General features: G+C 41.4%; 1 protein-coding gene across 1 annotated transcript; it reads left to right on the forward strand.

The window, feature by feature from the left end:
- Window positions 1-8693: 8693 nt before the first annotated feature.
- CCN3 (cellular communication network factor 3) lies at window positions 8694-16703 on the forward strand. The gene is made up of 5 exons (XM_054499644.2): window positions 8694-8901; window positions 9032-9257; window positions 10343-10594; window positions 11426-11640; window positions 15103-16703. Exons 1-5 carry the CDS (start codon window positions 8818-8820, stop codon window positions 15397-15399), a joined length of 1074 nt encoding a protein of 357 aa, XP_054355619.1. The 5' UTR covers window positions 8694-8817; the 3' UTR covers window positions 15400-16703.
- Window positions 16704-17076: the final 373 nt, after the last annotated feature.

Consider the following 17076-nt stretch of genomic DNA (forward strand, 5'->3'; position numbering starts at 1 on the left):
TTGCAAGAACAAAAAACCAAACACCACACATTCTCACTCATAGGTGGGAATTGAACAATGAGAACACATGGACACAGGAAGGGAAACATCACACTTCGGGGACTGTTGTGGGGTAGGGGGAGGGGGGAGGGATAGCATTGGGAGATATACCTAATGCTAGATGACGAGTTAGTGGATGCAGCGCACCAGCATGGCACATGTATACATATGTAACTTACCTGCACATTGCACACATGTACCATAAAACGTAAAGTATAATAATAATAATAATTAATTAATTAATTTAAAAAAATAAAAAATAAAAATAAAAAAGAACTACCATTTGACCCAGCAACCCCATTACTGGGTATATATCCAAAAGAAAATAAGTCATTCTACCAAAAAGACACATGCACTCATATGTTCATCACCATACTATTCACTATAGCAAAGACATGGAATCAGCCTAGGTGTTCATGAACAGTGGACTGGATTAAAAAAAAAAAATGTGGTACATACACACCATGGAATACTGTGCGGCCATAAAAAAGAATGACATCATGTCCTTTGCAGCAATGTGGATGCAGCTGGAGGCCATTATCCCAAAAAAAAATAAGGCAAGAACAGAAAACCAAATATTTCATGTATTCACTTATAAGTAGGAGCTAACCATTGGGTATTCACGGACATAAAGGTGGCAACAATAGATACTGAAAGACTACCAGAGGGAGAAGGAAGGGTGGGAGCAAGGGTTAAAAAGCTAACTGTTGGGTACTATGCTCATGAACTGTGTGATAAGATCAATTGTACCTCAATCCTCAGTATGACACAATATAACCATGAAACAAACATGTACATGTATCCCGATTCTAAAATAAAACTTGAAATTATTTTTTTAATCTTAAATCATTTTTAGTAATCACACAAAAAAATTCTATCTATACTTGATCCAACTCAATGTCATTTAGTCTCCAAGGCAATGTGGTTTAGTAAAAAGACAAATAATGAAACATGGAATTATAGTCTTTCTCAACATGCCCTCTGCAGACTCCACCACACTCAAATTCTCACAGCAAAGAAATTAATTTCATCCTCCTCTAAGCTTCTCTTCTACTTTGCTTATGTTTATTTATAGGAATTATCACATTCTGCCTCATGTGGTAGTTATTATTTACTTCATTTTCTTATGAGGTTAAAAAAATCCTTGAGAATACAAAGCATCTTATTCATCTTACATTTATGCCGTGAAGTATTAAGTAGTTATCAATAAGTTAATAGGACATTGTGAACATTCACATCGTTAAATGCAACAAAGTTCTGTGGTCATGCCTCTCCAAAAGTCTAAGTTGAAAGGTGCTACAAATCCAGAAACTGGGTGGGAGAGGTTGTATTTCTTGGCTCTAAGATATCATTTGGGAATAGGAACTCAAAAAAGAGCCTAAATTTTTTTCTTCTTTCTTGAGGGACAATAATTTGAAAATTTTCAGGACCTCTCCTGTATTTAAGTGATGCTGCCTTCCTTGCTCTTTGTATACTCAGCCACCAGCGTTTGTGAGTTGGGTCTACCATCATCCAATATGGAGCACTCTCGACAAGCTTTTGGTTAATCTGATGTTCAGTCCATATGTATGTGCCTTTGTCTCTGGCACCAATTCCTAGTCTAAAGAGTTCTGGTCAAGGGAGCAGGACTGAGTTTACCCTACCATGCTGTTACAATGGAATTCAATGGAGAATTCATATTTTTTCTTTAAAATAAAACACTCAGGACCACTTTGTTTAGCTGAGCATGGAAGTGGGCAATGTTGGTGCCCAGAAGCTGGGAATGCTGCATGCATAGAAGCTTGATGCACTCCTCTCCAGTTCAGAAAACATTTAAATACTTATTTGATTTCCACAGAGCCTACTCCCTATAAGAAAGACCTTATCTAATGGAAGGAATTAACTTATTTCTCTCATTCCTAGCAAATTGCTAGCTTGAATGACTTTTTACTTAACCTCCTGGGTTTTTTCTTGAAGAAATTCACTTAAGAATTAAAAATGTTTTAAATACAGGCAGTAGGAAAATGTTTCCAAAGAAACATTTAACTTTTATGTTTAACTTTTCACCTCCCATAACAGCTTCTTCTCTGCTCCTCATTGTTGTTGGAAAAGCAAGAAGTCAAGGGATCTGTCAGAAAAGCAAGAGGGTGTGATTGAAATTAGCCATATAACTGGACATCACTTAGGCCTGGCCTGCCTAATATATAATGGAAATTACCTTGTGTTCTACCAACTCCCTGGAGCCCCAGAAAAGGGACATATGAATGAAATTCAGAAAAGAGCAACAAAATTATTAAAGAGCTGTGGGGTTGATTTATGAGGCACATTATGAAAGCTAAGTACATGTGGCTTGGCTAAACAATGACTAAATGAAGACACGATGAATGCCTCTGAGTTTACAGAGAATACAATCACTGAGAAAAAAAGAGGCAGGGAGTTGTCTTGAAGGTGATAACATCACTATCACCACTTTTGTTTCTTTTTTTTAGTTGTATGTTGTTTTTAAACTGATACATCATAATTCTACGTATTTAAGGGGTACAGTGTGATTTTTCAAGACATGTATAGATAACATAATGATCAAATCAGGGTAATAGCATAGCCATCACCTCAAATGCTCTTGATTTCTCTGTGGTAGGAACATTAAAAATCCTGTCTTCTAGCTATTCTGAAGTATTTGAAACTTTTTTTTATCATACTTTAAGTTCTAGGGTACATGTGCACAACGTGCACGTTTGTTACATATGTATACATGTGCCAGGCTGGTGTGCTGCACCCATTAACTCGTCATTTACATTAGGTATATCTCCTAATGCTAACCTTCTCACCTCCCCCAACCCCATGACAGGCCCCGGTGTGGATGTTCCCCTTCCTGTGTCCAAGCGTTCTCATTGTTCAATTCTCACCTATGAGAACATGCGGTGTTTGGTTTTCTGTCCTTGAGATAGTTTGCTCAGAATGATGGTTTCTAGCTTCATCCATGTCCCTACAAAGGACATGAACTCATCATTTTTTATGGCTGCATAGTATTCCATGGTGTATATGTGCCACATTTTCTTAATCCAGTCTATCATTGTTGGACATTTGGGTTGGTTCCAAGTCTTTGCTATTGTGAATAATGCCGCAGTAAACATACATGTGCATGTGTCTTTATAGCAGCATGATTTATAATCCTTTGAGTATATACCCAGTAATGGGATGGCTGGGTCAAATGGTATTTCTAGTTCTAGATCCTTGAGGAATTTCCACACTATCTTCCACAATGGTTGAACTAGTTTACAGTCCCACCAACAGTGTAAAAGCATTCCTATTTCTCCACATTCTCTCCAGCACCTGTTGTTTCCTGACTTTTTAATGATCGCCATTCTAACTGGCATGAGATGTTATCTCATTGTGGTTTTGATTTGCATTTCTCTGATGGCCAGTGATGGTGAGCATTTTTAGTATTTGAAACATTATTGTTGACTATAGTCACCCTACGGTGCAATTTAACAGGATAACTTATTCCTCCTAACTGTAGCTTTGTACCCACTGACTGACTCTTCATGTCCTCCCCTCCTGACTTCCCCCAGCTTCTGGTAACCACTATTCTACTCTCTACTTCTATGAGGTTGTTTCTTTTTTTTAATATGGGAGCAGGGGCTGTGCTATTTCAACTACCTGCTACAGAATTTAGCACCAATTTTTTAAATTTTTCATAATAATAAGAAAGATAACATGATAGCACTGAAAACAACCTTTAGAAAATGTAGGCAGTTCTCTAAATGTGTTCTGGATAAGAGTACTGACTGAGAAGTAATAAGAATATAAATCAATTAACAGGCTATGTGAAAAAGAAAAGGCAAAAATGCGCCCCTGATGTCACATCTGTGATGAGGGGATAAAAAGAGAGGACAAAATGAAGGGAGGGAAAGTAAATTGGCCAAAGTCCTTGCGGCTCATAATCCCATGGTTAGCTACCAAGCCCAGCAATTCAAAAAAGAATCTCTAATAATGTCTCCCCTGACTTCTCCCAGAGACCTCAACTGCCACATGGATTATTTCAAACAGGAGAAGATCACCAGCCTGTATCCCATCCTTTTAGTGCCAAGCAAGACCCAGAGAAGTTTCATGTCACAGGCTGATGGGTGGTGGCTGATAGGACCAATTTAGCTGCTGCTGAAGAACAAACAGCCTCCAGTTTGTTTCTTATCTCATCTTATGCAGAGCAATGAAAAGTGGCAAAACTTAAAGTGAAGTTTGCAGTATCTCAAAAGGTCAAAGAACTGACCACTTGCCTGACCCTGAGGTAGATGTTGGGGATGTTACTGAAAATATGACATGCTCTGTATCCTCAGGACTCCCAGGCAGGAGAGGGAGGCAGTCACCAAAACAGACGAGTACAGTCACATATTACATAACAATATTTTGGTCAACTATGGACGGCATGTACAATGGTGGTCCCATAAGACTATAACGGAGCTGAAAAATTCCTGTAGCCTAGTGACATCGTAGCTGTGATGACATTGTAGCACACTCATGTGTCTATGGTAACGCTAGTGTAAACAAACTTACTGCACTTTCAGGCATATAAAAGCATAGCACATATAATTATGTATAGTCCATAATGTTTGATGATGATAATAAGTGACTATGTCACTGGTTTATGTATTTACTATACTTTTCATCATTATTTTAGAGCATACTTCTACTCATAAAAAACGGTTAACTATAAAACAGTCTCAGGCAGGTCCTTCAGGAAGTATTTCAGAAGAAGACATTGTTATCTGAGGAGATGACAGCTCCATGTGTGTTATTGCCCCTGACAACCTTCCAGTGGGACAGGATGTGGAGTGGAAGACAGTGATACTGACGATACTGACCCTGCGTAGACCTAGGCTAATATGTATGTTTGTGTGTTAATTTTTCACAAAAACAAACAAAAAATAATAAAAATATTAAAACTAGAAAAAAGCTTGTAGAGGCCAGGCACAGTGGCTCACGCCTGTAATCCCAGCACTTTGGGAGGCCGAGGCAGGTGGATCACGAGGTCAAGAGATCGAGACCACCCTGGCCAACATGGTGAAACCCTGTCTCTACTAAAAATACAAAAATTAGCTGGGTGTGGTGGTATGCGCCTATAGTCCCAGCTACTCGGGAGGCTGAGGCAGGAGAATTGCTTGAACCAGGGAGGCAGAGGTTGCAGTGAGCCAAGATTGTGCCACTGTACTCCAGCCTGGTGACAGAGAGAGACTCCATCTCAAAAAAAAAAAAAAAAAAAGCTTGTATAATAAGGATATAAAGAAAATATTTTTGTACATCTGTACAGTGTATTCGTGTTTTAAGTGTTATTACAAAAGTGTCAAAAAGTTAAAAAATTGAAAGTTTATATAGTAAAAAAGTTACAATAAGCTAAATTTAATTTATCATTGAAAAAGGAAATTTTTGAATAAATTTAGCTTAGCCTAAGTGTAGTGTTTATAAAGGCTATAGTAGTGTGCAGTTATGTCCAAGGCCTTCACATTCACCCATCACTGACTCACTGACACCCACTGCAAGCTCCATTCATGGTAAGTGCCCTATATAGGTGGACAATTTTTTATCTTTTATACCATATTTTTACTGCACTTTTTCTATGTTTAGATATGTTTAAATCACAAATACTTACCATTGTATTACAGTTGCCTACAGTATTCAGTACAGTATATTCTGTACTGTTTGTACTCCTAGGTTTGTAGCCTAGGAGTAATAGGCTATATCATACAGCCTAGGTGTGTAGTAGGCTACACCATCCGCATCTGTGTAACTACACTCTATGATGTTCACACAACAATGAAATCATCCAAGGACACATTTCTCCAACAATATCCCCATCATTAAATGGTGTGACTATAATGATTATCCAGTGAGTTATGAGATAAAAGAGATAAGCTCAGCAACCCAGGCCTGCACTGTGAATAACATCTATCCCGGCATGAAGGATTTCAGAGACTATGTCCTGGAGGCAGTGAAGCATGACATGACATGATTATCATCAGATGATATCACTTTCAATTTACAATTGTTTTAAGATGAAGATCCTCATCCTAGAGCATTTACAGCAGATGATGGAGTGGATGTGTATTGTTTTGCTCACCAAGCTTGCTTTCTTTATAAGGAACAGTCGTTTCTTCCCAAGAGAACTGCTCTTTCTCTCCATTCCAACCATGAGGTTCTAACTAATCCCCACACTTCACCTTCCTTGTCCCCATTGATTAGTCCAGGGTGAACCCATCCAATTTCATTCCTGAAACTTTTAACGTTGGGCCTAAGAGACAGGGACATTCCTTCTGTGGTGATAAGGTCATAAAGTAAGAAGATTGGAAGGACCATTTTTCCCTTATGTGGAAGTAGTCCTGTTGGCCCTCCTCTCTCTAGATCCCAGTTGCCTCTCAGGCCTCCCTGTACCATTCCTGTGCTGTCACTATGTGGAACATCACAACATCCTTCCAGTAAAGTCCTCTTTTTGCAAAAACTAGTTCAAGTTTGGTTTCCGTCTCTTGCAATGAAAACTGAGTAGCAGTTTTACGCTTGCAGGGACTTCTTGACATGTTCATCCTTGTCTTCAAGTTACATTTTCCTTCTCACCACCCCCACCCCACACTTTCCAAGAAGAGCTAGCCCAATCTCCATGTTGCCAATTTCTCCTTGTTCTCTCTCAGTCTATTCATGCTTGGAACACTTGGCCAATGCTCTTTACCTCCCCATTAGCAGTGCTTCTAGTTGCTCCATTTCAAAGTACATTCAAATGCTGTCTACCAAGAGCCACCACCAGAGAATCCTACTGAGTGGGTCAAGAGTGGGGCTCAGGAATCTGTATTTTTAACAAAATACATGCTGGTTGATTGGATCTGCAGCCAGGTGGAGGCATCATTAGGCCAAATGGCTCATAAAACCTATCAGTTTGTTTGTTTTTTCTTTTATCTTTTTCTTAAACTTTTATTTCAAGTTCAGTGGTAAATGTGCAGGTTTGTTTACATAGGTAAATGTGTGTCATGGACATTTGTTGTGCAGATTATTTCATTGCCCAGGTATTAAGCCTGGTACCCATTAGTTACTTTTCCTGATCCTCTCCCTGATCCCACCCTCCACCCTCCAAAGCCTATCAATTTGAAGAGTATGTAAATGTCCTACTGAAGAGTGCAAATGAACTGTGTCATCTCTAGTTAAGTTTGAGTACTACTCAGTCTCATTTACCTCAAAGAAAGCAGAATTATTGGAGGCCTGGAAGTGTGTCATACTGGTTTCAGGCTGCCGAGAGAATTATCTAGAAGGAGCTTGAGGTGACCTCATCGTCTGCGGGTGTTGCAGAGGCAGACCTGGCCCCTTCCGCAAGCTGCCTTTGATTTCCTTCATGCTGGGGACAGATGAGGTAGAGGCCATTTGTTTCTTTTTAAACTCTAGAATTACATCACAGGCCTGTATAATTTTCCTTAAAAAGTGTTTTTTGTTTTTTGTTTTTTTCCAAAGCAGCTATCCTCAAAAGAGCTGGGCATAGTTCTCCTAGGGGCAGCAGCAGTGTCGAAGTATGGGGGGGAAACTGTTCTAAATCCTTCAAACAATGTCACCTTTGGAGCAGTAAAACTGCTCTCTCTTTCCCATGAGAGATGATAAGCATGCCCCAGCAATCATTTCTTGAAAGCAGATGCCAGGTGAGAGAAGGATTTGATTTGCTGAAAGGTCAGCCAAGTCAAGCCAGTTCCTTCCTCACTTCTTCCCTGGCTGGAGGTTTTGATGGTGGTGATGGTGGCTGAACTGAACCCACTTAGAAAACTGTCAAAGGTTTCTGGACTTTCAGGTGTGCCGTCTCACATTTGGTCTGCTACAGCAGGTGCTTCAAGGCTTTCTTCTGCCAAGAAGATTTCTTTGTTTTATTTTATGATGTTTTCTTTGTGTGTGTGTGTGTGTGTGTGTGTGTGTGTGTTTTACTTTTATTTCTAACAAACCTGTGGACCTTGGGGCTTAAGACTGAGTGAAGCTAGAAGGATTAGAGTCAAAAGAATTTTGCCATTTGGCCAATAGCATCCGCCACCTCCTGACATATCGATTTTTTTTCTAGGTTCCCTTCCCCCTGCCACTCCCCTCCCCCCAACACACACACACACACACACACACACACACACACACTTTTCTCTCTCCTCTTTCTCTCCTTTCCTCCCTTGCTTCTCTCGCTCCCTCTCAACACATTCAATGAGTGCCCTAAACGGTGACAAACTTGCATGTGCTTCCCTCATGACTAAATCCCTGGGCCTTCTGCCAATCCCCCGCAGATGGCCCCAAACTGCAGGCATCCCGTAAGGGGACCCCACGCTTGCAGCCCTGGTTGGAACAGTCAGGGTGGAGGAGGATGGTGGGGAGTGGTGGTGTCTTCGTCCTGGGAGAAGGCGAAGCAACTTCCAGGAGGAAACGGGCGTTTCCTTCCCACGCGCTCGAGCGAGCCCTGGGTCCTGGCCTCGGAACTCCACCCAGCCCCTCCCTACCCTCTGGGAAAAGCCAGTCGCCACACACAGGCACACGCAGGCCCCGGCGCCGCGCCCTAAGGAGAGCAGCACCCACGGCCAATTGCCATGGCAACCCCGGGGTTCGTTCCACTTCCCCACCCAGCCGATCTCCCCCCTCCTCCCTGCACTGCAGCCAACCGGCTTGTGCGCGTCCTAGGAGCGCGCTATAAAACCTGTGCTGGGCGTGATCTGCAAGCACCGGACCAGGGGGAAGGCGAGCAGTGCCAATCTACAGCGAAGAAAGTCTCGTTTGGTAAAAGCGAGAGGGGAGAGCCTGAGCATGCAGAGTGTGCAGAGCACGAGCTTTTGTCTCCGAAAGCGGTGCCTTTGCCTGACCTTCCTGCTTCTCCATCTCCTGGGACAGGTAAGTGGCACACCCTTAAGATGCCCCCAAGTTACTTTGCCCTCCTGGGTGCCCCCCATTTGGTCACCGGGCTCGCTGCGTCTTCTGTCCCAGCTGAGTGGTTTCTGCTTCTTGTCTCGCCTGCCTTCAGGTCGCTGCGACTCAGCGCTGCCCTCCCCAGTGCCCGGGCCAGTGCCCCGCGACGCCACCGACCTGCGCCCCCGGGGTGCGCGCGGTGCTGGACGGCTGCTCATGCTGTCTGGTGTGTGCCCGCCAGCGTGGCGAGAGCTGCTCAGATCTGGAGCCATGCGACGAGAGCAGTGGCCTCTACTGTGACCGCAGCGCGGACCCCAGCAACCAGACTGGCATCTGCATGGGTAATCCTGCCCCCTCTGCTGTTTGACCTCTTCTCCTGCAGCTAAGTGAAGCCGCTTCCTCCATTCCCTTTTTTATTCCCCTTCCCAGAGGGCGATAAGCAAATAATAATAATGCAATAAGTGACATGTATAGAGCACTTACTCTGTGTCAGGCAAGGTTTGGGGAGCACTTGGGGCTTTGGGGAGCGCCAGAGCCAGAAAGGAAACCTGCCCTGGGGGTGAAAGGCATTCCTCACTTGGCTTCCTAGACAAGAATCTAAGCAAAGGGGGAGCCATGCAGAGTTAAGGGCCAGTGAAGTCATTTCCTTCGGACACTTCTAGGGGGCCACTTGGGGCTGATGGAAGCTCGGGTTTACTCACACGCTCACAGTTTCCCAAACTGCACTTGGGGAAAACCCAGCAGGTTTGTTTTCACACCTGTAATTGTCCCATTTGAACCAAAGCAGCTGCTAGTCTCCTGGGACAACTATGTAACCCTTCTCTGGCTGCAAGTAAAATAAAATGCAGGCAACTAGCCAATCCAGGCTTCTAAAACGTAATCAATCGGGGATCCATTTTTCACATGGTACAACATTGTAGTTGAAGATTGTCCCTTCCTTTCTGGACAAGAGGGCTTTTACTTTTTTCTCTAAGCTACTGATGATTTATTATGCTTGAGTGTCAAGGAATCTTAATGCCCTTCCCAATTTGATCAGCTAACCTGTTGGAAAATATAAAGTACACTTTTTCTCTTTTAAGTCTAAGCTGCTGGAGTAGGAAACTATAAGGAGGTTCTTGCAAAATGACTGAACATTGGAAACAATGGCCAGGGGACCTTGGGGACATCACTTCACAGTTGCACACCTCTTTCCTCATCCATAAAATGAGTGGCAAGACTAGATGATCTTGAAGGTTTCTTCTTGCTCTGAGAGGCCTCCATGAGGACATCACTCTACAGTAGATACATGAGAAACCAGATCGCCTGAACTAGAAAAGGACTTGGGTTTTGGAACATGCCCTCCAAATCTTACATAGCTTCTTCACTGTATTGTGTCTTGTTTTTCCTCTTCCTCTTTGCTTTCTACTTTGCTTCCCCAATATTCTAGCGGTAGAGGGAGATAACTGTGTGTTCGATGGGGTCATCTACCGCAGTGGAGAGAAATTTCAGCCAAGCTGCAAATTCCAGTGCACCTGCAGAGATGGGCAGATTGGCTGTGTGCCCCGCTGTCAGCTGGATGTGCTACTGCCTGAGCCTAACTGCCCAGCTCCAAGAAAAGTTGAGGTGCCTGGAGAGTGCTGTGAAAAGTGGATCTGTGGCCCAGATGAGGAGGATTCACTGGGAGGCCTTACCCTTGCAGGTGAGAAACTCAGTATACCTAGGGCTGGTCACAGTAGAGGGTAAATATAAACATGAAGAATTTGCAATCTCTTGGATTTGAAAAGAGAAACTGGCCTCAGTTTCTGGCCATTCAGTTGTGGATTTCAGGTTGCCCACTGAGATCAAACACATGAGATCAAACACATTTGAAGACATTAGATCAAACATATTTATAAACTCAAACTAAGTTATAGAAGGTTGCTGCAATTTCTCCTGAAGACGACCTCCCAAATTCACTCTTTTGTCTTATTTTTGTCTTATTGGATGACTACTACTTGTATTTTAATCCATCCCACTTGACCCTCATTAGCACTACAAAGACAAAATTTTAAATCCTCTTTCTTTTCTGGTTTCTGTACACTACCTAGGCTGTCTCATGATTAACCTCCTTAAAGAAGGCTACTCATCCCTGGACAGATGTCACTGAAAAGTGTCATCTTTCTAGATGCTGTAGTAAGGCTCAGATGGCACTTCAGGACCTTTTTTTATTCTTCTTTTTGTTTTCTCTTATCAATGAAATAGTTTAAATAAAAAATCTCAAGAGACAGTAGAGGATTATTTTAGAAGCCATTAATTAGCCAGATTACTTCTATTAGCAGTATCCAGAATTGTATATTATTTATGAGGGCAGACATTATCAGCCATGCCAGGAATAAATAAATAAATAAATTCAGTTCTGTGTCCTGGGAGCATGGGTGTTTAGTAGGTACAGAGTCGAATGAGACCCACTTTCTAATAATGGCTGAAAAGGACCACTTTCCAATCCTCACATTTTACCCAATATGGCTGTCTTTATTTATACATCCCATAGCTTACAGGCCAGAAGCCACCCTAGGAGTAGAAGTCTCTGACTCAAGTGTCAACTGCATCGAACAGACCACAGAGTGGACGGCTTGCTCCAAGAGCTGTGGTATGGGGTTCTCCACCCGGGTCACCAATAGGAACCGTCAATGTGAGATGCTGAAACAGACTCGGCTCTGCATGGTGCGGCCCTGTGAACAAGAGCCGGAGCAGCCAACAGATAAGGTAGGAGCCTGGAGGAAACCTCCCATCCTGAAGGTAATGGCCTTGTCTCCTTGGAGCCTGGGCTTTAGAAAGTCACTGTGTCACTCTGTGACGGAGAGAGCAGCTATAGCTGGGAATTAACCCCAGAGAAAAGGCAGTGGGGTTCCTGAAGCCAGCCTATCTTCTTTTTTCTCTTTAACATATTGAAATACTCTAAGCAATTCACAGTGCACCCTCAGGTAAAGAAGGAGAGGGGCCAGAAAACTATAATGCTTTTCCCAGTAGAGAACGGTCTAGCAAATCCCATTCCATTCATGGAGAAAACTGGCTACAGTTGTCAAGCACAGCTGATTCTAGAGAGGTCAGTTCTGACCTCAGTTCTCTTGACTCGTCAGGTTCTGTATGTATGGGTAGAGGCCATGTGGGTCTTACCTCTCAGTCCTCAGCTCTCTACCTGGCACATACTGTGTGCATGATAAACAACTGTTGATAAATAAGCGAGTGACTGTCTGGGAATTATTGTTGGTATTTTTAAAAACCTAGTGGAAATAATACATTTGCCAGCATAAAGCAATATGGGCCAAATAAAACAGCACATATCTTTTTATTTTTTTTGTTGTTGTTGGAATTATATCAACTCAGTATGTTAACACTGAATGTGAGACGTGCAGATCAGAAGCTCTGATTGGTTGCTGATGACATCACAGGCCTTGTTACCAGAGCCCTATATCAGAAAAATGCAATACCCAATTTGAACCATTATATGGATCCTTATACAAACCTAAGACTAAAATATAACAGCCCTTAGCAATTCAAGATTTACATATCTTGACACTGAAGCAATATCATCTAATGCGTTAAGAGGACAACTGTGGAGCCAGACAGCTTGGCTTCAAATTCTGTCTTTCCACATGAACTAGCTATGTAATCTTGGGCAATTTTCTTAACTTCTCAGCCTCAATTCCTTCTCCCACATAATGGGGCTGCTGAAAGTACCTACCTTAACTTGTCATGATGATTAAACAGAATGAATTTGCAAAATGCTGGGTGTAGATTAAGTACTCTGTTAACAGTAGCCACCATTACTTATGATTTCTATTTACTGGTAAAATAAGACTTCCTAGTGGTTGCATTAGTTATATGACTGCTTAGCTATATAATTTTTTGAGGTCCATCCTAACTTTATGTTTCTTCCATCAGTTTAGAAAGAACACCTAGAAACACCTTATCCCCAAAATTATATCCTAGGAGACGCGCTTCCCCACACTCAGGGGAATTCAAACATATATCTAACATAGTCATATAGGTTCACCCACATAAGCAGTCTCACACACAAACACATACACACACATAGGAATGTTGTTATCCTGTACCATTTTGTGGGTGTTGACAAGAATACATGCTAAATATTAAATTAAAAAAGTAAGAAGTCCTTAAATATTTTCAATAGCACAGCAACTTCTTTATTAAACAAGATGTTTCCATTTAATGCCTCTAAGATGTGGCTTTTTCTATTGTGTCATTTTGCAAAATTTGTATTATTTCTTATAACTTGAATCTTCTTTAATATTTGGATATGTTATTTTAAAGATGTTTATTTATAGTATACATATTTTATAAAAGTTGTACTAGCATAACAATCATTACTTCCTTGTCTGCAAGAGATTCTTAAATCTTAAATCTAAGACAGTGGTTCTTTTTTTTTTTTTTTGAGACGGAGTCTTGCTCTGTCGCCCAAGCTGGAGTGCAGTGGCGCAATCTTGGCTCACTGCAAGCTCCGCCTCCCGGGTTCACGCCATTCTCCTGCCTCAGCCTCATCAGTAGCTGGGATTACAGGCGCCCGTCACCATTTTTTTTGTATTTTTTAGTAGAGATGGGGTTTCACCATGTTAGCCAGGATGGCCTTGATCTCCTGACCTTGTGATCCACCCGCCTCGGCCTCCCAAAGCGCTGGGATTACAGGCGTGAGCCACCGCGCCCGGCCGACAGTGGTTCTTAAAGGGTGGTCCCCAAACCAGCAGCATCATCTAAGAAGTTGTTAAAATGCAAATTCGTGAGGTCCGACAACTTGTTTTAAGAAATCCTCTAGATGATTTTGATGTGCACTGAAGTTTGAGAGCCACTGATTTAAGATAATTCCAAGTCTAATCACCCCACAAGCTGTGGGTCATGCCTATGAAAGTGAACAGTGGATAACTGTAGGAAATTAGTAGATGAAGAAATATAAGTAAGAAATAAAATATAGCCAATTCTTTGCTGAATTATCAATATTGGGCCTCTTCATTTATCATTACTAATACAGTCTTGAATACATTCTCCCCTTTATTTGCCTTCATGCAAATTCCATGTCTTGGAATTTCCTGCGGTCATCATGTAATAGAAAGAATGGGCTTTGTATCAGACAAATTCAAATATTAGATGTTTTCTGATCCCTTTAGCTCTTTGAGACTCAGTTTCTTCATCTGTAAAACTTGGGCAATTGTTCTTTCTATGAATGATTATTTCTTGTATGAATGAATACTGTTAATAAGGTTGAGCTAATGTTTGAAGAGTATTTGAAACATAAAATAATGCCAGATTTATACACATTCTTTTTATAACATGTTGTATTAGTCCATTTTCACACTGCTATGAAGAACTACCCGAGACTGAGTAATTTATAAAGAAATTTAATTGCCTTACAGTTACACATGGCTGGGGAAACCTCAGGAAACTTACAATCATGGCAGTAGGTGAAGGGGAAACAAAGCACATCTTACATGGCAGCAGGACAGAGAGAGACAGAGAGAGAGAGAAAGAGAGAGAGAAAGGCAGCGAGAGAGAGAGAGAGAGAGAGAGAGAGAGAAAGACAGTGAGAGGGGAAGTGCCACACTTTTAAACCATCAGATCTTGTGAGAACTCACTATCATGAGAACAGCAAGGGAAAAATCTGGCCCCATGATCTAATTACCTCCCACCAGGCCCCTCCTCTGACACGAGGCGATTACAATATGAGAAGAGATTTGGGTGTGAACACAGAGAACCAAACTATCAAGTGTAAAAATCCATTCGACTAAAAATGACACCAAAGCATGTTACAGTGTCTTAAAAGATAGGTTTTGTTATTATACTCATGCTTTCACCTTCATGCTCATCTCCTCAATGTCAAAAGACCAATATGTACAATTAGGCAGGTGTTTACATTCCAGGAAGAAAGGAAAATGAATACAGGAACAATAAAGAATTGTACCTACTCAAAGGGCAAAGAATTTCCCAGATTCCCTTGGCCAGAACTTTGCCACAAGTTTATTCCAAGTCCCACATAGTCTGTGGAAGCAAATACTTTTAGCTGACTACATTGCTCAAGCAAAATTAATGTTCTGATAGCAAAGAAGAAAGACCAATAGATACTGGGTGGGCAACTAGCAGGTAATTCCATACTCTAAAATTGTCCCTCAGGGGAATGGTAGCCATTCAATACATCACTTCTTTGTTCTTTCTTAGAAAGGAAAAAAGTGTCTCCGTACGAAGAAGTCACTCAAAGCCATCCACCTGCAGTTCAAGAACTGCACCAGCCTGCACACCTACAAGCCCAGGTTCTGTGGGGTCTGCAGTGATGGCCGCTGCTGCACTCCCCACAATACCAAAACCATCCAGGCAGAGTTTCAGTGCTCCCCAGGGCAAATAGTCAAGAAGCCAGTGATGGTCATCGGGACCTGCACCTGTCACACCAACTGTCCTAAGAACAATGAGGCCTTCCTCCAGGAGCTGGAGCTGAAGACTACCAGAGGGAAAATGTAACTTGTCACTCAAGAAGCACACCTACAGAGAACCTGTAGCTGCTGCACCACCCACCATCAAAGGAATATAAGAAAAGTAATGAAGAATCACGATTTCATCCTTGAATCCTATGTATTTTCCTAATGTGATCATATGAGGACCTTTATATCTGTCTTTTATTTAACAGAAAATGTAATTAACTGTAAACTTGGAATCAAGATAAGCTCAGGATATGGCTTAGGAATGACTTGCTTTCCTGTGGTTTTATTACAAATGCAAATTTCTATAAATTTAAGAAAACAGGTATATAATTTACTTTGTAGACTGTATCACATTGCACTCATCATATTTTGTTGTGCACTAGTGCAATTCCAAGAAAATGTCACTGTAATGAGTCAGTGAAGTCTAGAATCATACTGAACATTTCGTTGTACAAGTATTTCAACCATATATTGAGGTTTAATGGGCAGATTCTCTATTGGCTCCCTTTTTGGGTAAACCAGCTCTGAACTTCCAAGCTCCAAATCCAAGGAAACATGCAGCTCTTCAACATGACGTCCAGAGATGACTATTACCTTTCTGTTTAGTTTTACACTAGGAAACGTGTTGTATCTACAGTAATGAAATGTTTGCTAAGTGAACTGGTGTCATAAACTTTCTCCATTTAAGACACATTGACTCCTTTCCTATAGAAAGAAGCTAAACAGAAAACTCCCAATACAAAGATGACTGGTCCCTCATAGCCCTCAGACATTTATACATTGGAAGGTGCTGAGGCCCCCAAGTTTTTTAATTAAGCAGAAACACAGCATATTAGCAGAGATTCTCTCATCTAACTGATGAGTAAACTGAGGCCCAAAGCACTTGCTTACATCCTCTGATGGCTGTTTCAAATGTGCATTTTGTGGAATTTTGAGAAAAAAAGAGCAAAATCAACATGACTGGTGGTGAGAGACCACACATTTTATGAGAGTTTGGCCTTACTGTAGACATGCCCAAAACTTATCCTTGGGCCATAATTATGAAAACTCATGATCAAGATATATGTGTATACATACAAGTATCTGGTTTGTCAGGCTACAAGGTAGGCTGCAAAATTAAATCTAGACATTCTTTTAATGCCACCACACGTGTTCCGCTTCTCTCTTTTAAAGTATTTATAAAAATATAAATTGTACATTTTGTAAAATATTATGTTTGATTTCTCTACTTGTCATATCACTAAATAAACACGATTTTATTGCTGTGTGACTCTGTATTACTTTGGTGTATAAAAGTTAAACATCGTTGTTTACTGAAAATAAAATTAAAATTTATGAATTAAATGAGACATCAATCAATAGCATCTATTGAAAGCAAAATGAGTATTTCTGGATGAGCTTACAACTTCTTATCAGAAGGGAAACAAAAGACAACTCAGTATTACTGAGTTAGATGTTCCTCACCATCACAACCTCAACTAGCCTCCACACTACTTACTCAGACCCTCATCTCAAGCCCTGATCTTTTTTTTTCTGGACGGCCCACTAGACACCTCTATATATTGAAATTTAAACTTGTTATCTGACCAAACAAAATTCAGCTCTGTGGCTTCCTTGTCTAACCAAAGGGCATCCCATCCTCCCAACTGCACAGCTTAAATGGTCAGCACTTTCTTGATCAGTATTATCTTGCCAAGTACCCAGAAAAGCATATTTC

The sequence above is a fragment of the Pongo pygmaeus genome, chromosome 7, assembly GCF_028885625.2.
Source record: "Pongo pygmaeus isolate AG05252 chromosome 7, NHGRI_mPonPyg2-v2.0_pri, whole genome shotgun sequence".
NCBI classification, from domain to species: Eukaryota; Metazoa; Chordata; class Mammalia; order Primates; family Hominidae; genus Pongo; species Pongo pygmaeus.